This window comes from Myotis yumanensis, unplaced genomic scaffold (assembly GCF_028538775.1).
Source record: "Myotis yumanensis isolate MYYU_CA2020_CCGP unplaced genomic scaffold, mMyoYum1.0.hap1 SCAF_2, whole genome shotgun sequence".
Classification (NCBI taxonomy): domain Eukaryota; kingdom Metazoa; phylum Chordata; class Mammalia; order Chiroptera; family Vespertilionidae; genus Myotis; species Myotis yumanensis.
This window is the reverse complement of record NW_027223753.1, coordinates 24,013,682-24,037,784: the sequence shown is the minus strand read 5'-3', so window position 1 is coordinate 24,037,784 and position 24,103 is coordinate 24,013,682. Positions and strand designations below refer to the sequence as shown.

The 24,103-nt window shown below is 53.1% G+C and overlaps 1 protein-coding gene across 1 annotated transcript in view; it reads left to right on the top strand.

Annotated features, from left to right (window-relative positions):
• The window catches only part of GRIK3 (glutamate ionotropic receptor kainate type subunit 3), a 201,065-nt gene extending 186,812 nt beyond the window's left edge, over positions 1 to 14,253 (top strand). The window contains exons 14-16 of the mRNA XM_070404741.1: positions 4,099 to 4,321; positions 4,788 to 5,038; positions 7,625 to 14,253. Coding sequence (XP_070260842.1) covers positions 4,099 to 4,321; positions 4,788 to 5,038; positions 7,625 to 7,819 — 669 coding nt within the window. The 3' untranslated portion in view covers positions 7,820 to 14,253. The remainder of the gene's footprint in view (positions 1 to 4,098; positions 4,322 to 4,787; positions 5,039 to 7,624) is intronic.
• Positions 14,254 to 24,103: the final 9,850 nt, after the last annotated feature.

The following is a 24,103-nucleotide window of genomic DNA, read 5'->3' as shown; positions in this document are numbered from 1 at the left end:
TGGCCCTGAAGCAAGGCTTATTAAGGCTCCCAGCGGAGCCGGGACAGGCAGGATGACTCAGGAGCCATAGGTGTGTGAGACTCCACTCCCTGGTGGTGACCACAGCTCGGTCCAGTGATAGGAACTCAGGCCTCCGGTGGCCAGGCCCAGGGAGATGGAGAGAGGCCTGAGCTTCCAGGAGGGACCCTACCTGCATCCCTGCTTGTCTCAGACATGCCAGAGGGAAGCTTTTCAGGGATGAGTCCAGAATCACAGATTCACAGAAGGACAGAGCGTAAGGGGGCCAAGGACCGTGAGTGGGGGTATTTGCAAATGGGGGCCCAAGATTTAGGACCAGCGCAGTGGGTGGTCATTCTAGGGAAGTGGATTCAGACCCTCTCCCCAAAGGTGGCCGAGGGAGTGACTTTGCTGACACTGGAGCTGGCAGAGAAGGGCCTCTTGAAACCAGCATCACCGCCAGCTTCCTGCCTTCTTGTCACTTCTCACCTTAACTGGCCAAGCTCTCTGGTGTCCTTTCCCATCTTTCTCACTCTGTTCCTTTACCCACTGGAGGCTTTTATGTGTCTTTCCAAAAAGCCTACCAACCTCAACACTCCATCAAGCCCCCAAAGGAAATGTTGTCTCCTTTTATGGTTAGTGTTACTGGAAAGAGCATGTGTCTTAATGTCAGACAAGCGTATGTATAAGAGGAATGGGGTGTTGGAGGGAGGAGTTTGCAGATTAAGGAGAAGTTCTTACTATAGTCTGAGATGCAAGGAGTAGGGCAGGGCTTCCTGAATGATTCATTGTCAAGTTACTTTTGCCAGGCTTGAGATTTCACCAGTGGCTGACTATGTGCAGGGGAGAGTGGGTAACATGGGTGAGGTAGAGAGGTGGGTGGATGGATGGATGGATGGATGGACAGATAGCTGGCTAGATGGATGAATGGAAGGATAAATAGGTAAAAGGCTAGGTGGTTGGTAGCATAGTTAGTTGAATAAATTAGTGTATAGATAGTGTGTGAGAAAATGGATGAGAACAAGAACATGATAAATGAGGGTAGGATGGATGGATGGATGGGTGGATGGATGGGTGGGTGGATGGATGGATGGATGGATGATGGATGGATGGGCGGATGGATGGAGGATAGATGGATGGGTGGATGGATGGGTGGATGGATAGATGGATGGATGATGGATGGATGGATGGGTGGATGGATGGGTGGATGGATGGGTGGATGGATGGGTGGATGGATGGGTGGGTGGATGGATGGATGGATGGGTGGGTGGATGGATGGATGGGTGGATGGATGGGTGGATGGATAGATGGATGGATGATGGATGGATGGGTGGATGGATGGGTGGGTGGATGGATTGCAGGCATGCACTGAAGTGTAAAGGAGCCCTGGTGCCCAGCTCTGGTAGAAGAAGGAGAATTCGGAAAGCAGGAGGGACCTGGATGGAAAAGGAGCTGAGGTGCTGGAGTCATTGAAGGGAGAATAGTACTTAGTTACCGTAACCAGGTGGGTAGAGTATCTGAGGAGTATGTGTACCTGGAAGCTGGGATGATAGGACTTAGATGGGATGATTAAAGGAATAGTTAGAATTGATTATCTGAAAAAAACAACCATTGGGAACAGAAATAGCTTGTGTGAGTATGTGTGTAAGAGAGTGTATCAGTTATCTATAGCTGTGTAACAAATGACCCAAAAGTTAGTGTCTTAGAACAACATGTATGATCCCACAGTCTGTGGGTCAGGGTTCAGCACAGCTTGATTGGGTCCTCTTGATTGGTTGTCTCATGAGCTACATTCAAGGTGTTGGCTAACACTGCTCCACTTCCAAGCTCCCCCATGCGGCTGTTGGCAGGATTCAGTTCCTCCTTGGCTGTTCTCCACTGACCATTAACTGGAGGCTGTCCTTCGCTCGTGGCCATGTAGGCCTCTCCATGGGGCGACTCACAGCATGGCAACGGCTTCCATCAGGGCAGCAAGCAAGAGTGCAAGCAAGATGATAGTTCAGTCTCACTAACCTAACTTCTGAGCAGCATCCCATAGCTATGGGGGGTGGGGGGGGGGGGCGTTCAAAGTAAGCCTGTGCATCCAGCCCCCATGTAGGGGTAGGGGATTACACAAGCACATGAGTCCTTCAATGGAGATCACTGGAGCTGTTTAGAAACTTCCTGCCACAGAGAATCTGAGCAGGAAAAGCAGCACAGTGGAAAGGGCCTGAGGGATAAAAGAAGCTGGGGGGGGGTGGTGGAAGAGTCTGAATATTAGAAATTATCTAGAAAATAAGAAATGTCTGGGGAATCAGAAGAGCTGGAAATTGGGAATGTGTTTAAGGGTAATAATAGTAGCTGGGGGGGGGGGGGGGGACGCATTGGGGCTGCAGGAGAAGCTGAGGTGGAGGAATAGCTGGGCGGATGGATTAGCTGGAGAGCACAGAAGGTCTGGAGGCAAGAGTTGCAGAAGCAAGAGAGTAACTATGGAGGTGGAGTAGCTGAGAGCAGGAAGAGCTGAAAATAGAACAGGCTGAGGCCCGGGACGAGCTGGGAGCAGCCAGCTTGCAGCTCTGGTGGAACATTTAAGCTCCAGGCATCTGAGCCCTTCCAGGCCTTTGGCTTTGGGGGCAGATAAACTTGCAGGTGAGGAGGGGCTACTTGTCTGTGAAGGTGCCCCCAGACCCTGTGCCCAGGAGCTATCACTGGTACTTGACAGAATCTGGGCTCAGTGGAATTCCAAGTGGGTTCCCGCCTGCTGCTTCGGAGGCCTCTCCTCCCCTGGCGTGCCTGCATCTCCAGGAGCCACTGTCAGAGGGGACAGTCCTTATGGAGCTAGGGAGCACCCCACCTCTTTCCACCCCCACTGCCCGACTCCTGGAAGTTTCTTCGCCGTCTCCTGCCCATCCCCAGCCCCGCGCCAGCCTGTTTGAGCACACCCATGCCATCATGCACAGCGGAGCTGGGCCGGGTGCCCGTCAGACGGGCTGACATCACAGACAGGCGCAGCCAGACTTGGAAACTGCCGGGTACAATGGGGCCCGCAGAGCCACCTGCTCCCCTGGGATCAGCAGGGGCAGGGCCGATCCCTGCTCAGAGCAGGCAGCTGGCAGGCCCTACGTTCCCAAGAAATCTCATGAAGTTCGTGCACCCGGTCTGCCCAGTCTCCTTAGCAGCAGGGGGCATGCGGTGTCAGCCCCCTCTCCTGGCCCCAGTGCCCTCTGACTCTCCCCAGCCAGGCAGCGCAAGCACAGCAGCCTGCCCACCAGGCCTGGTCCTAGGGATGCTGGTTCTATCCATGCAGCAGCATCTAGCCCAAGACGCTCTGGGGACAAGGGGGTAGGGAGCCTGCAGACACCTGCTCAGATGGCTCCCGCTCCGCTCCCCATTCTGCAGTTCTCATCCTGCTTCTCTCTCACTGTAATGAAGTGGAACAAACAGAAACCCTCACCTTGGACAAGATCTTCCCTTGAGACACAGTACACAAGAGAGGCCGCTGTGGCTGAAGTGGGGGGTGGGGGCAAACCCTACCGAGCTTTGCCCTCATCGGCATCCACCTCTCCCTCTCTGCCCTCACAGTAGTTTCTGTGAGGCCATGCAAGTCAGTGGTTAGGAGCATGGACCCTGGAGCCAGCGGGTCTGGGTTTCAGGCCTGGCTTCGCCACTTAGTATCTGAGTAACCTTAGGAAAGTTACTTAGTCATGCCTCAGTTTCCCCACCTGTAAAATGGGGTTAACGGACCTGCCTCCTATGATTGCTGTGAAGACTCAATGAATAAATGCAGTGAAGCCCTTAGAACAGGGCCTGCACATGTAATCATTCAGTAAATATTAGAGAGAGAACATTCATTTTTTAAAAGTCAGTGTGAAAACCACTTGTGCCATGGTCAAGAGCCAAGGGTTTCCAGACGGGGGGGCCTACATCTAGTTCTTGGCTTTATCACTTCCCGGCTGTGTGTTTGGGAAGTGCCCTCCCAGGGCCTTGGTGTCCACATCTGAGCAATGGGTGGCACTCCCTCACTCTGAGGACTGTAAACAGAGTCCCATGTCCTGAGCCCTGCTAGGCAAGGTCCCCAGGGTGCTCAGTAACTGTGTGCATCACCTCTCCCCTGCGGCCCAGAAATCCAAGATCTCCACCTTCGAGAAGATGTGGGCCTTTATGAGCAGCAAGCCCTCGGCGCTGGTGAAGAACAACGAGGAGGGCATCCAGAGGACGCTGACCGCCGACTACGCGCTGCTCATGGAGTCCACCACCATCGAATACGTCACCCAGAGGAACTGCAACCTCACCCAGATCGGGGGCCTCATCGACTCCAAGGGCTACGGCATCGGCACGCCCATGGGTGAGCGAGGGGCTGCATGTGGGGGCGAGGAGTGGGCGGGACTGGGCGAGGCCCTCACATCCACTCCCACACAGAGTCTCCTGCTCCCACTCCCAGCTCCTCCCGCTGAGCCTAGCAAGGTGGCATTTCCTCAGTGCAGAGATGCAGGGGTGGAGCCATGTACCTTGCGAGGTCAGCCCCGGCCTAAGCAGAGCACTGGGGCCAACACAGAGGTGGGGGCAGCTCAGAGGTCATGCCTTCTCTTCCCGGCCTCACCCCTGTTGAGGCAGCCCAGACACAGAGATTCATTAGCAAGACTCCCTGCCCCAGGTGAGGACCCTTCCTCCCACCAGATGCCATATAGAAAGAGAGACTTCCGGCAATTGGGTGCCCCTTTGATGAGCTGACCAAGAGGGCTAGTGATGGCGGCTGACACCGTCCAGACAGACCGAGCGCCGCTGACATGTGTCTCGGCTTCCCACCTCAGGCTCTCCGTACCGGGACAAGATCACCATCGCCATCCTGCAGCTGCAGGAGGAGGACAAGCTGCACATCATGAAGGAGAAGTGGTGGCGGGGCAGCGGGTGTCCCGAGGAGGAGAACAAAGAGGCCAGCGCCCTGGGGATCCAGAAGATCGGGGGCATCTTCATCGTCCTGGCCGCCGGGCTGGTTCTGTCAGTGCTGGTGGCCGTGGGCGAGTTTGTGTACAAGCTCCGCAAAACAGCAGAGCGAGAGCAGGTGAGCCCCAAGCACTGGCCCCTGCACCGGAAAGGGAGGGAGAGAGGGAGGGGCTGATGCTGGGGGTCACACCTCCTGCGCACCAGGCCCAAGGTAGTGTCTGACCCCATCCTCGTCAGAGCCCACCTGCATCTCTTCCAGCGGGAAGCCAGCCAGGCCCACCTCTGCTCCGACTCTGAGCAAACCTCCCGTCACGGTTGTTCATGCCAGGCCAAGCCCCATCATCTCCAGCCGGACCACGCCACAGCCTCCGGCCTGGCCTTCCTGCCTCCACACTTCCTCCCTGCCACCCACTCTCCATCCACAGCCAGCACCCTGTTTAAAACTTGATTCAAACCAGGCCATTCCCCTGCATAAAGCCCTGCAGGGTAATTATGGGAGCTGGGTGATGGTTACATGGGGGCTCATTATCCTGTTCTCTCTCCTTCTGCATGTATTTGGAAATTTCCATAATCAAAAGTTTAAAAAAGGAAAGGGTTAAGAGAGAGGTTCGGCCCAAGCGTTCAGATGGAAGAACCTAGACTCCACCTGTCTGATTAATTCAAGCGTGGCTCTGGGTCCCGGAGCAAATTAGAATCACAGGAAGGGCGTTTTTTAAGTGCTAATGCCCTGGCCTCACTCTTGGAGACTCCGTTTTAATTGGCGTGTGGTAGCGCCTGGCATTGGCATCTTAAGAAAGTGTACAGCGTGATTTCAGTGAGCACCTGAGCGGGGAAGGCCGCTGTGCTGGGGGAAGCGCCGCTCACCACGAAGCTCAAAGCACTACGGGCCAGTGTAGAAAGCAATGGTTGTGAAGTCGTGTGTACAGGGGACCGTTAAAAACAGGCAGCTTTTACATCTGTCCAAAATGAAGTGGTGTCCTCTCTAACCAGTGAGCCTGTGTCAGCAGTGCACCCCATGGAAGTGGCCAAGGAGATGTGTGGTTTTGTTTACAAAGGTGTTCATTGACGTGTTAATTATTTTGTGAAGAAAAGAGAAAAAAACCCACAGGAAAAAAACTAAATGTCCAATAATCAGGAATGGCTGAAAAAAATTACATTAAAAAAAAAAAACTCTTTAGGAATTTCCATTATAATTGGAATGAGCTCCAAATTCCACCAAAAAGCCTCCAGGATCTGGCCCTTGCCCACCCCTCTGACTTCCTGCTGCCCTCCCCGCCCCTCTTCTCTGCTGCGCATACATCGGCCTCCTTTTGCGTCCTTACCGCACCCAACGTGTTTCAGCCATGGGCCTTTGCACATGCTGTCCTAGCACCTGAAATGACCTCCCCCCAGAGTGCCATCTTCTCAGCATCATCTACTCATTCGGTTTCAGCTCAAATGTCACCTCCCAAGGAGCTTCCCACCTGCCCCTGCTCCTAAACCCTCTCTGTCCCATGCAACTGCTTTATTCTTAACAATAGTTATCACTGAAAGTATTTGTTTACATGTTTATTATCTGTTTCGAGTCCATCATTAGACCATAAGCTCCCCGAGGACTGGGACCTTACCTGTCATTTTCCCTGCTGTATGTCTAACACCTAGAATGGTGCCTGGCACATAGTAGGGGCTCAATAAATATTTTCAGAATAAAGAGAGAGGTGAGGGTGATGTCCTGTGTTTGGTAGGGGAACAAGAGGAAGCTTGGAGAGGTCCCTCAGCTGGTAAGAGGCAGAGCCAGAATTCAAAGCCAGGTCCCGTTCCCTGCATCATACAGCCTTGTACAAGCTAACCCAGTACTGATTCCCTGGCCTCACTGGGCAGCAGTGGTCCCCACTGCCTTCCAGTCAAGCTGCAGGACAACCTCTGCCATCATACACCTGCAGGCAATGCTGCACATTTGCTGTTGCTTTCGGTACTCTCAGGGACCTAGGCCAGAGGAGGCCACTGCCACTCAACTGCCCTGCAGGGACCTAGCTCCCCTTAGTTGAAGCCCTCCACACTTTCAAGTGTTTCTTAAATCCTGACTCTGAGCCAGGACTAGTGTGGGGGCTGGGCTCATGTGGCGGGTGGAGGGGAGGACGGTGGGGCGGAGCTGACTGGTTCCTGCTCTCAGAATCTAGTGGAGAAAAGTCAGACAGGTCAACTCCTCAAACTTTAATGTATATGCCAGTCAGAGCCTCAGTGTGCTCATCTGTAAAATGGGTATAAGATGATACTATCTGCCCTACTATCTTTTTTCTTTTTTTTTTTTTTTAGTATATTTTTATTGATTTCAAAGAGGAAGGGAAAGGGAGAGAAAGATAGAAACATCAATGATGAGAGAGAAGCATTGATGGGCTGCCTCCTGCATGCCCACAGTGGGGATCGAGCCCACAACCCAGGCATATGCCCTTGACCGGAAACAAACCTGGGTCCCTTCAGTCTGCAGGCCAACGCTCTATCTACTGAGCCAAACTGGGTAGGGCTTAATCTCCAAACAAGAACGTGATGCTCTGTAGGCTGCTACACAAACTGGTCATCTTGCAGGGGGCAGAGGGTGGGTGGGATGAAGGGGTGACAGAGACCTAGTGGCCTGAGCACAGGCCGGGGAGGAAGAGCAGGAGTTGGCTGGAATTGCAGGGCCAGGCCTCACCCATCTGCTCTTTCTGTCTCGCTCCCACCGCAGCGTTCCTTCTGCAGCACCGTGGCCGACGAGATCCGTTTCGCCCTCACCTGCCAACGTCGGGTCAAGCACAAGCCGCAGCCTCCCATGATGGTCAAGACTGATGCCGTCATCAACATGCACACGTTCAATGACCGCCGGCTTCCGGGCAAGGACAGCATGACCTGCAGCACATCACTGGCCCCCGTTTTCCCCTGAGCACTGGTAGGGTGGGGACCGCAGGCCTGGGGGCAGGGTGGAGAAAAGCAAAGGAGACTGGAAGGCACGTCCCTGTCCCCACACTGGGCTTGGGGACCAGAGCTGCTGCCTGCCTATTGGGCCAACAGCCCTCTGCCCTCACCTACTGGGAAACCAGCAGGCCCCCAGGCCAGCTGCTTGAGCTTCATCTCGTCTTGTTTCTTCTGTGGGTTTCTAAAGCTGCCAGCCGAGACAGCCAAGGCCAAAGGAAGCACATGCCTCTCTCAGGCCACGCTCACCTGCGCCTCCACCTTCCTCCACAGTCACAAGTTTCTGCCACGGCCCTGCAGGGGCCAGAGAAAATAGCTCTTTTATTGCCACTCCTTCCCCATCAGCCCAGTTCTCCTGGGGCTTGACTACGAGACCAGAGACACACACCCTGGACATGGCAGGGGTGTTCTCGTTTGGCTGACAGTGGGACAGTGGGAGCTACAGACAGAGGATGGCCATGCGCATGCCTGGGCAGAGGGAAGACCTCATCCCCCCGGGGGCTGCTCACAGGCTTCTGAATTCCTGGATTTGGCACCAACCATGGTAGCCCCTGTTTGGGCAAAGTTGAACGCAGAGAGCCCCATAGGGGAAAAGAGGAGTTTGGGGTCTGGGAGAGGCTGCCATTTTGAATTCTACGGTCAATGTCTAATGGCCACACTTCTTTAGGAGAGAGGGGGAAGGGTCGAAGCAAACTCTTCTCCACTTTCTGGCCAGAGGAGAGACAACCCCCTGAAACTCTCAAAAAAGACACCCAGAGACTCAGCCAACATTTGAGGCCCAGAGGAACAGTGGGTTCCATGGAAATCCCATAGGCCTTCACGTCATGGGATCTTATTTTGCTGGTTACCAAGCTGCTTTTCAGACCCTGATGGCATGAGGGAGCTTGGGCTGTTTGCCGTCCACTCATCAGCAACTCCCCATTGCTGGCCGGTTGGCCTTAAGATCCTTCGTCATCCTGGGAGAAGAGTAGCCTAGATCAAAGTGAAAGTCGATTCACCCTTCCTCAAAAGAGGGGCCCAGGTCCCAGGCACAGGCTAACTTTGTGGTAGATGGGAAAACTAGAAGGGCCCTAAAGAACTCCCGGCCTCCTGGTCTTGCCAAACCTAAAGATACCCCCCAAAAAATGAAGTTTTAGGGGGCAGGATATCACGGCTGGTAGAGGCTCCAAAGGTGGGAAGATAGAAGCTGCCTCTTGGAGAATTAACCAAAGACCCCAAACAAAGACACAAGGTCATCCTGGAGCCTGGTCTCTTGTCCAGAGCAGCTGGGGCCTTGTAGGGCTTGGGGACTCGGCAGAGGAGTAGTAGCAGGCGGGGTACCAGTGAGGGGTAGACCAGATGGCCTGTAGGTTCCAGCCAGCTGCAATGGATGTTCTAGAGGTCTGTGACTTCAAGCATCTGGGGAAAGAATGCGACATGGAAGGTTTAGGAGCAAAGTGTCCTTAAAGAGAACCTGATAGGGCCAGTAGGGCTTCCCACCGCCAAGGGCAGAGGGCATTCTCCCAGCAGGGGATGAGGACTGAATCTGGACGGGGACCCAGAGGCACCAGCCACCCCCTCCCACCTCTCTCCTGTTTCTACTTGAGGAGCCTGGATAGGGAAGAGCTACATTTAGGTCTCAAGGACCTTCTCAGCTGGGGGAAAGGGTAAGCTCTAGCTCCCCCAGGGACTTCCAAAGCAGCAGAGCACAGTGGGCTCATGTGACAAGTACTGCCCCTCCTACAAATCAGAGCCGCTCCAGCAGGCTGTGTGCACGGGAGGTAGAAGAGGCCGGACATGCAGTGTAGCCAACACATGTGACAATAGGAAAAGCCATGCTGTCATGAGCTCCTAGGTGCAAGAGTATGTGGTGCATATATGTGTATCTGTGTCCTTGTATGTGTGAGTTTTGGAGGCTGGGGGAGAAGGACAGATTTGGACATATACAAAGTCCAGGGCATGCAATAATAGGGAATCCTTTGGGTTCTGGTGTGTGTGTGTGTGTGTGTGTACACACGTGTCATGTGTGTGAATTGAGAATGAAGGAGACAATTCTGGACAAGCAGCAGAGCTCCATACATGTAAAAATAGGAGAAGCCATGCCATAATGGGGTGCTGGTGAAGATATATATATATATATATATATATATATATATATATATATATATACAATTGTATGCGTATGTGTGTGTGTATCTGCATGTGCATTTGTGCACCAATGTCAGAGGGTAGAAGACAGAATAAAACCTGCAGCATTGCCAAATATGTCTTAAAGGAGAAGCCATTTCATCAAGGGATCCACATGTGAGCATGTGTGCACAAGTGTGTGTGTGCTCATGTGTGCAGCAGAGTGGGAAAGAGGACAGAACCAGACAGACATGCAGCAAGGTTCATGCATGTCATGTGTGAGAAGCCCTGAGGAACTGGAGTTTGTGAGTGTGTGTTTGTATGCTCACATGCGTGTTCAAGCACACACATGTTACAGATCACTACAGGAGCAGAGATGGACAATCAGGAAGGCAGAGAACCAGGGAGACTGTTGGCACTTCTGTCGTGAGGAGAGATCTTTTGTCACAAGATTTGCAAGTCTGTCAGGCATAGGTACAGGGAGATTGTAAGGCATGGGCACAGGGAGACTGTCAGGCATGGGCACAGGGAGACTGTCAGGCATGGGCACAGGGAGACTGTCAGGCACAGGGAGACTGTCAGGCACGGCCACAGGGAGACTGTCAGGCATGGGCACAGGGAGACTGTCAGGCACAGGGAGACTGTCAGGCACGGGCACAGGGAGACTGTCAGGCATGGGCACAGGGAGACTGTCAGGCACAGGGAGACTGTCAGGCACAGGGAGACTGTCAGGCATAGGCACAGGGAGACTGTCAGGCACGGGCACAGGGAGACTGTCAGGCATGGGCACAGGGAGACTGTCAGGCACGGGCACAGGGAGACTGTCAGGCACAGGGAGACTGTCAGGCACGGGCACAGGGAGACTGTCAGGCATGGGCACAGGGAGACTGTCAGGCACGGGCACAGGGAGACTGTCAGGCACAGGGAGACTGTCAGGCATGGGCACAGGGAGACTGTCAGGCATAGGCACAAGTCGGGGCAAAGCGCTTAGGAGCTTGTGGCTGGTGACTTCGTTGCTCCAGGCAGAGTGCACTGTTTGAAAGGGAAAATGCCATATATTTGCAATTTCCAGGTGACAGGATTATAATGAATGCATTTGCCCATTTGTTCTCACCAACCACGGATACCAACCACTGTCCTTCTTCATCCAGTACCATTTCTTGGCACACACCCACATCCATGCTCATATCACACACACATGTGCGTGTTTCTGTGTATAACATTCCATGGATATGTCATGTTTTTCTGAGGCTCTGCATATAGACAGACAGATGAGAGAAAGAAAAGGAAGGGCATGAGTAGAAAGACTTTTCATCAAATGAGTGGAGAATGATGGATCGCAGAGGTACTATTCAGTGAGGGAAGTCCCCCAAGATACTGAAATGATTTGGGGGCTCCAAAACAGAAATGGGATGACATGCTGCGTGATCTTTCTCCACATTCCAGCTTCTGTCCATAGATGTGGCTCATGTTCAATGTCTAGCTGACGTCCTATGTTTGTCTTCAAGACCAGCCCAGGGTTCCAAGTGCAGTGGAAACCACTTCTGCCCAAGTGTGAGCTGTGTCTCTTGAGGACTCCAGGTTCCACTACATCTGGAGGAGTGGGGTGGGAGAAGGTCTTCCCAGCAAGGGGGATCCTGTGGAACTCAAGTTTAGGCCGGCCTGCCAGTGAGGTGGACTGAGCCACGGCGGGTGCACATGGGCACATGCATAGCGGTGCTGGGGTGGGGGGCTGGGAGAGATGGGGAGTGTAAATGCTGATTTAGATGGAGCAGAAGGTGGGACTTGCCTGAGCAGGTTCTAGACTGTGCCTGCCTGGCCCCACATGCTGGCCCTAAACAGAAGAGAGCCCCACCTTCCACCCCTATCCCCCACCTCACACCAGTGCCTCCTCTCAACCTGCTCTAAGTGGCCAAACTAAGGGCAGCAGTGAGGGGACACACACAATAAGCCCTCCTTATCTCTCTCTCCCCCTGACCTGTCACTGGTCTTTGCTGGGACATAGCTCAGATCCCCATCACAGCCTAAACTCCACCTGGCTCATGCTGGCTCCCTCCTGGGCACAGGAAGGGGTCTCTAGCACCATTAGGTGAAGACTCCAACTGGCTAGAAGTCACTCCCCCTCTCTAAGCTCTCACAGGGCGGAAGTCAGAACAGGACAGTCAGAAGTCCCCCCTGCCTTCTTTTCCAGGGGGTGCTATGTGTGGGTCTGCTGCTGCTTCTCACCACTCAGCATGAAGCAGATCCCTCCCTGAGCCACCCCAGCTATACGCACAAACATCTGGAAACAGGCCAGACTCTGGCCCGCATCTGGAATGGTCCTGTGTGGAGCACCATCTGGGAAGGGCCTAGCTCTGGTCAAACAGCTGTATGGACTTAACATCTGGGACTGGCCCAGCCCCCTAGACAGATGCAGAAAATGAGCCCAATCTTGTAGACAGGTCTCCAGAATAGACACATCTGGAACAGTTTCCCAAGGGGGGTGGACACATCTGGAATGGGCCCAGCCGTGTGGCATGGTGGAAGCGTCCTGTCCTCTGTCCCCATGCCGGTTTGAATCAAGCCTTCATTCCAGTCCAGCTTTTGCCCTGGAGTTAAAATTTCAGAGCCGAGGCCATATGTGACGTCACAAAACTGTTTTTGGTAGAAGGTGAATGTTCTGTACAATATATATATGAATGTAAAAAGATATATATATGCTGTATATATATGTGTGTATATATATATATGCACAGTGTATATATGACCTGTAGCCCATGTGTATATGCACTCCTCCCTGCACGTCTGCACACAGAGTGTACATAACCCAGCCAGTATGGGTGGGGACCAGGTGAGAGATGGGGGCTACAGCAGCAAAGTCTGGGACAGAGGCACCCTGGGCCAGGGATGCAGGGAGCCCGGTGGGGGTGGAGCAAGCCCTGAGGCAGACCCTGAGGAAGAGGGGGAACCCTGGAGGCTAGAGGATGGACCCTTGCATAGCAGGTGCCTCCTTGGGAGGAACAGGTGGGGGAGGAGCCTTGTCTCCCTCCGAGTGTCAGAAGCAGAACAGCAGGGCCTGTGACGTGGGAGCGATGTCACGCCAGTACCGGGCTCCCGAGACCTGCTCTAATGCCTGTCTGCACAATTGGCAGGCAGATGTCAGGTTCCACCTGGAACATCCTCAGAGGCCTCTGTCGCCAACTCTCACCCGCACACCGGGCACAGCTCGTGGCTAGGGAAATGCTTTTTAAAGAGAATGGCCAGCATGCCAGTATGGTGTCCCGGTGCCCTCGTGATTGACCTGCCCCCGTTCCCTGCTTTCTAGGATGGACCTCAAGTCACCCCGCAGTGTGTCTCTACTCTACAGATCAAAGCTCTGAGGCCTCTGGTGCGGGGAAGCAGCTGTAGGCCCAGTGAGCCCAGTTAAGAGTGTGTCCCACCTCAGATAACCTCCCAGCTCCATTTGACCCAGAGGCCAGCTTCAGGGAGAGACTGGGGAGCTGGAGATGTGAGAAGGACAGTGACATGGGCAAAAATGAGAAACCAACAAGGCACTTCCTGTCCCCTCAGGGCCCACGCCATCTGTCTGCAGCACCACCCCCAGCAGGGCGGTTGGCAGAGAGCCCCCGGAAGAAGCTGCAGACCTCTACCCCTGCCCCTCCCATATCTGTCTATTCTTTGCAATTCTGATTCCTTAGCTAGTGGTCCTGCCCTGTCACGGCCAGAGCATCTCTGGAGCATGCAGGCGAGAGAGATCGGAGTGGGCTTCTGTGTGGCCAGTGGCCTGCCCTCTGCTTCGGCCCCATGGGTCAGGCTGGTCTGTACTTAACTCTGGGTCTGCCCAGGGGTCCTGGACAGAGCACATCTGCACCCAGCCCCCTGAGGAAGGGCCTGTCACTGTGCTCCAAACCCCCTCCCCATCTCTGCCTGGCTGGGCCTCCCATGATGGGGACTTGGGTTCCCGGCCCCTGGGCTGAGCCCCCAGCCAGCACCATGCAAGACCCCTGGCCCGTCCCAGCACCCAGACCGGAGTGCCTGGACGCCCCCGCTCCCACACAACATGGTTCCCACACACTGGTCTCTGGGCCATTCAGGGGATGCCCTTTGTGGACATGCAGAATTTCTATGAATATAGTTTTTTGTAAACATTTTGTAACAATTTGGGTTTCATAGTAACTGTGTTACTTGCCAATCATTCTAGGCTAATGTAAATAAATTTCCAAACAAATCCGATTATTTTCCTTTTTAAGACACTGTGATATATCAAAGTGCACAGTTTGCTGTATGAAGTAATATGGTTTTAAATTTTAAATAAAGAAATGTTTCTAGAAAATGGGGCCCCCTTGAGGTGTGTCTTCTGCTTCTCTTCCCTCCCTAGAACCAGAGGGTGCTGGGCAGTGGAGTCACTGTGCCCTCTTCACCCAGGGCTGACTGTGCCCTGGGCCAGAAACCCTGGTGAGGAGCAGGTGGGGGTGGCTCCAGCCCAGGTTCCGGGCTCCCAGTCACATCTGGAGGGTGTCGTGTCTGTCCTTGACCTTGTCTGACCTCTGCCTTCCCTTCTCATGGGCGTGTCCCTCCCCAACTCACCTCCAGCCACATCGCTTCCTGGGGCGTTGCCATGTCCTTATGTGACCCTGTCCCCGTGGCCACCGGTGGGGAGGCTGGGTGGGCCTCTATCTGAGCTTGGTTCATCAGAGGTCCTGCCTGAGTTTTGTCAAACTGGAAACGAGAAAACCATACGTCAACTACCCCTGGAAGATGGAAACTGTACATATAAGAAAGGTACAGGGAGGACATTAAAAAATTTTTAAATATATTTTTATTGATTTCACAGAAGAAGGGAGAGGGAGAGATAGAAACATCCATGATGAGAAAGAATCATTGATCGGCTGCCTCCTGCACACCCCACCCTGGGGATCAAGCCCACGACCCAAGCATGTACCCTCAGCAGGAATCAAACCGAGACCTCCTGGTTCATAGGTCGACTCTCAACCACTGAGCCATGCCAGCTGGGCCAGGCCAGGGCATTTTAAGCAGGATGGGATTGAACATGGATGCTTACAAAATCAATGAAGAGATGAAGACAAGGCCACGCTGGGCCTCCAGTGGCCGCAGAGCCGCACAGAACTGACCCACAGCAGCGGTCCCCTCTGAGACTGGTACTAGAACTGTGAGGTGAAAACCCAGCCAGAGCTGCAGTCCAGGGCTCCAAAAGCCTGGCCTGGGAGCCTGCTGCCACCACTGCCCCAGCACAGCTGCTTCTCATCACCGGGAAGCTGGCGATGGATACGGGAGTGACGCTCCGTGACAGAAACAGACCCAAGGAGGCAGGAAGATGGCCTCTGTCTCGCTTCTGCTTTCCAAACTCATGCAGACAGATTTAATTGGTAAGACTAATTCACATCCAGAACCCCCCACGCTCCCCTATGACATCATCACTAAATCACAGCTAAATTGAGCATTTCCTAGGTGACAAGTGCTATGCTAAGTTTTCGACACATTTTATATCCCTTCACTGTTGTCTCCGACCCTGACTCTACAGGACCTTTCAGTCCACATGCACCACTTCTAATTGCCTGCAGAGTGACTATGATTAGAGCTTGGGTCAGTCGGTCGCCTGTGGTTCAATCAGCTGTGACCAGAGTGAGTGAAAAGCCACATAATAAATCATGGTACCCGGGTTCTTTGCTTCAGGAGGGTTGAGAAAACCGGAAAGTTCCATAGGAAGGTATGTGGGCTGGGAAGATTTTTTAAACAATGTATCCTCCTTTCCCATCGGCCAACAGGGCCAGGTAAGCCAAGCCCAGGCCTCAGAAACCCCTGCACAATGGAGAGGGGTTCAGGACCCAGAGGCTACTGTGTCTGGAAACTCTGGTCCAGCCTGGAGCCACAGCCCAGACAGAGGCTTTGGGTCCAGGCCAGGTGAGAGGCAGGGAGGGGTCCTGGGTTGAAAACACCTGCCAGCCTCTGAGAGGCAGAGGGAAGGTCCTTTCCTTAGGGGTGAACACAGTGGAGTTCCAGGTGGACTCCAAGACCAGCCCACAGGAGCGGGGTTATATGGAGAAGAGAAAAGGAAGAGACCCAGTAGGAATGAGGTCCACAGTGGGGGTGAAGAAACAGAATAGCCACTCACCCATCTATCTATCCCTCCATCCACCCATCCTGTCGTCCACCCATCCATGCATCCATCCATCAAATCACCCACCTGTCTACCTATGTATGTCTTCCCATCCACCTGATTCATCAACCAGTTCATCTATTTATCCATCTACCTGTCTATCCACCCTCAATCCACCCACCCATCCATCCATCCATCCATCCTTTCAGAGAGTTAAACAAATATTTTGTGTATGAGTCCCAGCTCTGCCACCTACTAGATGTATAACTTTGAAAAGCAACTTCACATCCCTGAGGCTCAATTTCCTCATCTATAAAATGCATGATCCTAAACCCCCTCCATCACCTCTTGTAGAATGGTTGTGTGGGTTACACTAGAAAAAGGCGTGTTAAGTACTTGGCACAGGGCTGGGTGTATCATAAGCCAACAATAAGTGATAGTAATTTTTATTAAGAAAATGAAGAATGAGGAGAAGGAGAATTAGGACCTCCTATATGCTGAGCCCTCTGGGAATAGAGTAGTGAGCAAGGAAGCAAGACTCCTCCCCCCAGGGCTCAGAGCCTTATCCGAGAACCCCATCTGTGACACTCAGGGCTCAGCCAAGCCTCTCAGGATACTGGGGTGGCCCTGAATGTCTCCGGATTGGGCAGAGAAAGGAAGAAACTTCCTTGGCCCCCCAGCCTCTCTGAGGAGCCCCTGACTCTACCTCTCAGAACCCATCTCCACCTGGGTGGCCCTCACAGACACTGAGCTCTCTCTCTCCCCAAGGAAGAAAATGGAACCCACATTTCCAGGCACTTAGTATCAGGCAAGCGTCACTGTGAGCACTCTCTACCCACTTCCCAGGGACTAAACACGGATCCTCTGAAGCAGGCACGGTTACATCCCATTTTACAGTGAAGGAAGCAGAAGATCAGAGAAGTAAATGGACTTGCCCATTTTGACTGCCAAGGGAGCTCATGTCAGAAGGAGAGAGAAAGCTTGCCATGAAAGCATATGTTAAGTGTGAAGCATCAGGCTTACTATTTGTGAGGGTCCCTCTGTGCTTGTCTGTCAGTTTCCCCTTCTTCCGCGCCCCCCCCCCCCGCCCCCCCAGGTCCACCTGCAGTAAGCCAGGAGCAAGAGCAGGTCAGGGCCCCAGAATTCTGGGGATGCGGATCCCCATTCTGAGAATCAGGCGGGGCCAGGGCACGCGCTCCCCCGGGGCCTTGATGGCACTTCCTTGGAAACAGAAGCTGAGTGTTTAAGAAGCATCTGTCATTATGGAAACAGAGTTGCCAGACCATTTTTTCCTTTACTATTTTTACTGCGATTTCATTATCTTATGCAAATGAGGCCGCAGAAGAAGTCTTTCTGCAGGGTGGCCCATGCTGGGACCAGCCCCATCCAGGGATTTATTGCTGCCTCGGCCTCCAGACAGCTCAGGGATGAGGAGGCCCCATGGAGAGGGTTTCCGGAGCAGCCGCCCTGCCCTGGAACATGCTGCTTCCTGCCAGACAAGCCCCCAGATCCTCCCTGTGTCCCAAGAGAGCCCCGGGTCCCTTATTTCCAAAGATCTAAGTATCGGCTCAGCCTGGCTCAGGCTCTGTCCCCAATTCCTCAGTAGTTGGGGCCCCTTGAAGACTGAGCTGCCAGTACCCAGAGGACAGGGGAGGAAAGACAGGAAGCAACAGGGCTTCATCTCCCAGGGGATCTCTGGGAGAAGCAGGTAATATGCTGCTCCGTTTCCCATTCCAGGGGAGAGAGCTGGGAGACCTACACACTAATCTTTGGGTCAGGCTGGTCCCAGGTTTTCAATCCTTGGTGCTTCTGGCAGGCAGCAGGCCAAAGGCAGGACAAAGCTTCAGGGAGAGCAATGCAGGTGGTGGCAGTAGGAAGTTGGGCATTTTGTGCAGAAGTGATAGGATAGGAGATCCGTGCAAGACACAGCACCTGCTGCGACCCCATGTTAGCAACGAACAGCCGGAGGCTTAGAGAGACCGGGAACCTGCCCAAACTCCAGAGAGTAAGCCGAAGGGCAGAGTTCACTGTCTCCTGGCCCTCTGCCCCTCCTACAACACAGGCTCCCGGCCTCCTGCCCGTGCCACCCCCACGCTCCTTCCTGCAGCTCTGGCCTAGCTGAGCGCCCTACAGTCCCTGCCAGCTCCAGGCATCTCCCGGCCATTTCCTCCCAGTAAGGTGTGCTGGGGAGGCACACGCTCTCCCCGGGAGTCCAGCAGCTTCCAGATGTGGAGAGCTTTTCCTCCAGGAGGTTGCTGCCTCTGTCCCTCTGACCTAAATCCTCTACTTCGAGTTTGCAGTGAGGATCAGCTTCCCTTCCTCCTCCCCAATTCGGCCTCAAGGCGCTGAGACTTCTCTAAACTCTGATAAAGCACCCTTTGGCCCGCATTGCATAAGAGCCTCTGCCCTGCACTCAGATGTCCTTCTTGGGGAAGTCTGACTCAGTCCCACATTCCCAAGGGCCGGGCAGTGAGGAGACAGAAGATGTGGAAACCACACATTTCCCAGCCCCACTCACCTATGGGGGAGGATGAGGTCACAAGAGTCGCCATAACCCAAATGTCAGCTCAATTCTGTGCCCTCTGCATACCCCTAGCCTCCAGCCCCCTGCAAAGTCCAAGGCACAGACCCCCTCTGCACTCAGAATGGCCCTTTCATCTAATGATCAGAGGCTTGAGAGCTCTTAGTGCTCCGCTCTTTCCAGAAGTTGTCATTAATAATAATCCTATATAATAAAGTCAAGTAAAAGAAATGGTGGAATGACCAGAATGACTAGAGACCAGAACACCATGGCCCCTCGCCCAGGCTGGCCTCGCCCCCCAGTGAGCAGTTAGGGGCAATCAGGCAGGCAGGAAGAGTGGTTAGGGGCGATCAGGCAGGCAGGAGAGCAGTTAGGAACCAGCAGTCCCAGATTGCGAGAGGGATGTCTGACTGCTGGTTTAGGCCCGATCCTCAGGGATCCCTACAGGATCGGACCTAAACTGGCAGTTGGACATCCCCTGAAAGGTCCCCTGGATTGCAAGAGGGTGCAGGCTGGGCTGAGGGACCGCCCTCCCCATGCATGAATTTCATGCACTGGGCCTCTAGTAATGATAATAAGAATATGATGGTGATGATGATGATGATGATGATGATGATGATGATATGCTCCAGCTAGATGAGTGACAACACCAGGCCTGACACTGTGCTTAGCACTTCATATACCTCATGTCACAGAATTCTCACCATAACCCTATGAGCTCTGGGAGGTTATCCCCAATTTACAGATGTGGAAACTGAGGTTAAGAGAAGTAAAACAACTCTCCTCCAATCACCCGGGAAGCATCAGAATGAGGCCCCCAGGATGGGACTTCTGTTCCATAGATTTGATAAATGAGTGAACAAGTAAATGAATGAGTGAATCAGAAAACAGTCAATAATCAATGCTGTTTCCATACACTGGGGAATTTCTATGCTTATAGAAAAAACAAATCCAAACTTGATTGGGCCAAAAATGAGAATTACTGATTACAGTCGCTTGCAGGAACAACCTACCATTTATGCCTAATTGTAGTGCAGGCCAATAACAATTATGCTCATCAATAAATGTGTCAGATTAACTTGGTTGTAAGTTTTACTTGATTGCAAAGCTTAACCCTGTTGTGGCTGCTCAGACTTGGGAGGCTACGGCCATTCCACCCAGTTCCCGTGGTTCCTTCAGGAAACAGGGAGGGCCGTGGGCAGCGGGAGGGAAATGGGAGAGAAAGAAGCGTTTCCTGGCACGCTGGGAGAAGGCAGTTTGGCAGGGGGTCTTTGCAGGGCTTGCAACGTCACAAGCCTTCCTACTTTTCCTCGGTGCCAAAGGCAGCTTCCTAATTAGAACATCCATAACCCTCAGCATCTGCTCCAAGAGAATTCAGCTGCTCTAAGATGGAGAAGTCCATTAACTTTATTGCACAAAACGTCGGACGTGTTTTTAGACAGAGGATCACTGCCAAGTGAGATAAACTGCAGGGACCTGCCAGAGGGACAGACCGGAACTTCCTGCGGTACCCAGCTGGGTCCTCGGGACTCCCTCCTCTCCCTGCCTGATGCCCTGGGGGGTACTGCGTCATCCTGCGAGGCAGGAGCTGGGGAAATTGTGAATTTCAAATACAGGTGTAGCCCGAGCACCCTGGCCTCATCATGCACGCCCACAGCCTGCTGAATGTCAGCACCAGACAGGCACCATCTGACTCCCAGAATGCATCGGGATTCCCACCCATCGTTGGGGAAGCTCGTTCCCACATCAGCAGGAGTTGGATGAGCTGGTGTCACCAGAAGCAGTGGAGCGAGGTGGCGAAGAATGGGCTTTGGAATCAGTTATTTCTGGGCCTGAGTCTCATGCTTTGCCACTTGGGAGTTGCTGTGTGACCTTGCAAGGGTGACTTAACATCCTGGGGCTATCCCATAAACAGGCTGAGTCACACCCTCCTCTAGGCGGGTTAAATGAGATGATACCGGAAATGAGATGATGCCGGAATCTTGGCGCAGTCCCTGGCTCTGTGAATGAGAGCACCCTTTCAATGTCTCCAGTGTGGAAATGGAGAGGAGGCAAAACCCACATAGTGTGCAAGGGAGAGTAAACAACAGTTTGGAGTCAGGGAACCCTGGGTTCTAACCCCAGCTCTATTGCTTACGTTGGTCTCCTGGGCCCTCGGTTTTCTCATCTGTAAAATGGGGCTGATAGTCCCTGTCCTCAGGAGAATCAAGAAGACAGGCAAGGCTTTGAGGCCACTAAAGGGATGTTCAAATGTGCAGCATTATTGCTCCTGCTACTTTGGTTGTCAACCTAATGCCTAGTGCTCCCTGGAACATGCCAGGCCTAAGGTTGGCCACTAGCTGGGCCCTCCCCAGGTCCCCAGCCTCGCCTCTGCCTCTGCACACCCCAGACCACAGCCCTCCCACCTCATCCTGAGCAGCCCAGATCCCCACAGGGAGCAGCCAGCGTCCTCCCAGCCTTCACGAATATCTCAAGTGGGCCTCCTGGGTGGCCTTTCTCAGATTCAGATTCTTCTTAATATGAATAATTAGCAGAAACAGTTTGAGGGGGAGGCAGCAGCCACAGAAATCGACCCTGGTGATTTCCGAGCCTCGGGGAGAGCCCAGTTTCGCTCCAATCCTGGTGCTGTAAATTCCCATCAAGCTAAGAAAATATAGTGCAATTTAGAAACACTGATACGGCAATAAAACACAGATCTCCGGCAAATGGAATTCGGCAACATCTAAAAATGGAGCCATACATTACTCTGCTTGCTAACTGCCTCCGGGGACGTGATGCTGGGAGAAGTGGGGGGGTTTTATGTTCAAGTTGATCTTTCTTTTCTGGATGAAGGCAGGGCCACCCACGGGTAGGCCTCCTCCGTGGGGCCAGAGAAGGGCCCGAGGAGAGCTCCCAGCCAGGGAGGACCTATGGCCCAGGCTCTGTTCCCCAGGGGCTGTTACTGATGGGAGCATTTCCAAAAGAGTGGGAAGGAGGGAGAGAGGGAGAGAGAGAGTTGCTATGTACCATTTAGTCCTCAGAAGTGACCTTCAAGAGAAATGTGATTGTCCTTATCTTATCAGATGAAGAAACTGACCATCAGAACCAAAGAGACTTGTTCAAGGTCACTCAGGGGCAAGTGTAAAAGCTGGTTTGAACCCATGCCTGTCTGCCTCTTTCTATTCTACATGCTGTCTTATGCCCAGCTCAGAAGTTAGCCCTTTACAAAAGCTAAAACTGAGCCAAACACCCACTGCTCATTGCCGTCTGAGAGTGTATACAGGACCGCAATCCACAAGTGGGGTTTATCACTCAGCTTACCAGGGACATCAGCCCCACTCTATAACTTGAGAAGCAGGGATAGGCACACTCATACAGTCCCCTGCCCCCCAGGCAGAAGGTCAGGGAGACCAGGGTCCCTTGGGTAGGATTGATGAGTAGAGGGAAGAGCCATAGCTCCCAGTAAACCCCCCAGTAAACCCAACACACCTCTACTTCTCCCAGTAGAGGCCAAGGGGGTTTCCTGTGATCTCTCTGGCGTAGGCATACCCTCTTCTCTCCCATCAGCACACTGTCCCCTCCAATCAGACCAGCCTCCTCACTGAATCCATTCCATCACACACACACACACACACACACACACACACACACACACCCCTCATTCCAGGCACCACTTTTGCCTGGCTAGTTGCTCCCCAGACTGTAAACTCCATGGCAGCAGAGGCTGGTGTGCTTGTGGCCCTTGCTGACTTCACTCAGGAACTCCACTAATGCTTAGGACACTCTGGAGGCAGCTTTCGAGTACACCCCTGGGTCCTACCATGCCCTGGGGCCTGGAGCCCAATAAGGACAGCAAAACTAAGGCGGCCTCTCTTGAATTTGTGTGTTGAGCATCCCAGCTCAGGAACCAGACAGACCTGGACTTGAATTTCAGCTCTGCATCTACTAGCTGTGAGATAACTTGTGGAGTGACTTAATTCCTCTAAGCCTCTGTTTCCTCATCTGTAAAATGCAGTTAATTAAAGGTCCTACCTGGAAGGGGAGCTGCAAGGATTTAGTAAGATGATACATGTAAAGAACTCACCACAATACTTAGCACATCATAGGTGAGCCATGAACTATAATTGCATTAGTCAGGATAGGCTAGGATATGCTGCAATAACAAACAGTCTCAAAGTCCTGGTGGCTTAGCATACAGTGTTTATTTCTCGCACATATTTGTTTCTCTGTGGGTCTGGCAGCTATCTGGGGTGGCTGTCTTCCATTGTGGAAATTGGTGATCTAGGCCAGCGGTCACCAACCTTTCGGACCTCACAGACCACCAGTTGGTGACCGCTGATCTAGGCTACTTCGATCATGTGGCTCCACCATCTTAACACAGGCCTTCTCCATAATTCATTGACAAAGTAATAAATGGACTAAAGAATCATACAAGTGCTCTTTACAGCCTGAAAGTGCCACACATTCCTGCCACTCACGTTTCATAGACTAAAACTAGACACATGACTCCACCTAACAGCAAGCAAGGGAAGGAGTGTGTCTCCCATGCACCTGGGACGGAGAAAGGAACTGATATTGCCGAGCACAGTAACATCTTCCACCATCCTGAAGTCCTCTGCCCTGTTCTGCACTCATATATGGTTTGTTTTCCTAGACCCAGAGCCAGCTCACACTCTGCCTAAGATTTTCATAATCTCTCCTTCATTTCTGTCATGGGTCCTGCAAGCTACCCCGCTGCCCCTGCAGCTGAAGCCCAGCCCTGCCCAGAAAGCTGGTTCTTGCAGAGGATGGGCTATTCGCAGCTCTCCCAACCCGCTCCTCTGGCCCCTCTCCACCCACTGAAGAGCCCTCGTCAATTTGTTGACAGCACAGAATTCAGGCCTCCAGCATCTGATTACAACTGTGCCTCTGACTGTCAGGGATAAATGTCTGTTGTCTTTAGGAAGGTCTATGTTGATGGATGTGTCAGCCAAGACAGTGCTGGCAAACCGGATCCCTCCCCAGTGAGACGTCTGTCACTTGTGGACAACTCAGATGGTTCCAGCTCCTGGCAGAACTCAGGCTCCTGCGGCTAGTGGAGGTAGGACCAGGGGCAGATATGGGGTGTAGGAAAAGCAGGGAACCAGAAACTAGAAATGAGTGACCCCTGTCGGGGAGGGTGACCTGTGAAATGGAGCCGGCGACCCAGAGGGGAAACTATTCAGAAGATGCCAAGCAGTTGGGCTGCGGGAGACAATGGAGGTCCCCCAAAGTGGGATCCGGCAAACCTAACAAACACAGGGACCAGAACACAGTGCCAGATGGTCTTTGGAAATGAGATTGGAATCCTGGTTCTACCACCCAACAGCTGTGTGTCCTTGGGTTAATTGCCCAACCTCTCTGAGCCTCCTCATAAACCCATGCTCAGAAGCCCTGCCTGTGAGCTCCTTGTGAAAGTGCAGTGAAATGGGTATGAAATGTTCAGCACAGAGCTTGGCCAGCAGCGAGGCCTCAACCAGGGGCCTGAGAGGGAGACAGATGCCTATCCCGGACATGCTGGGCCACTACAGTAA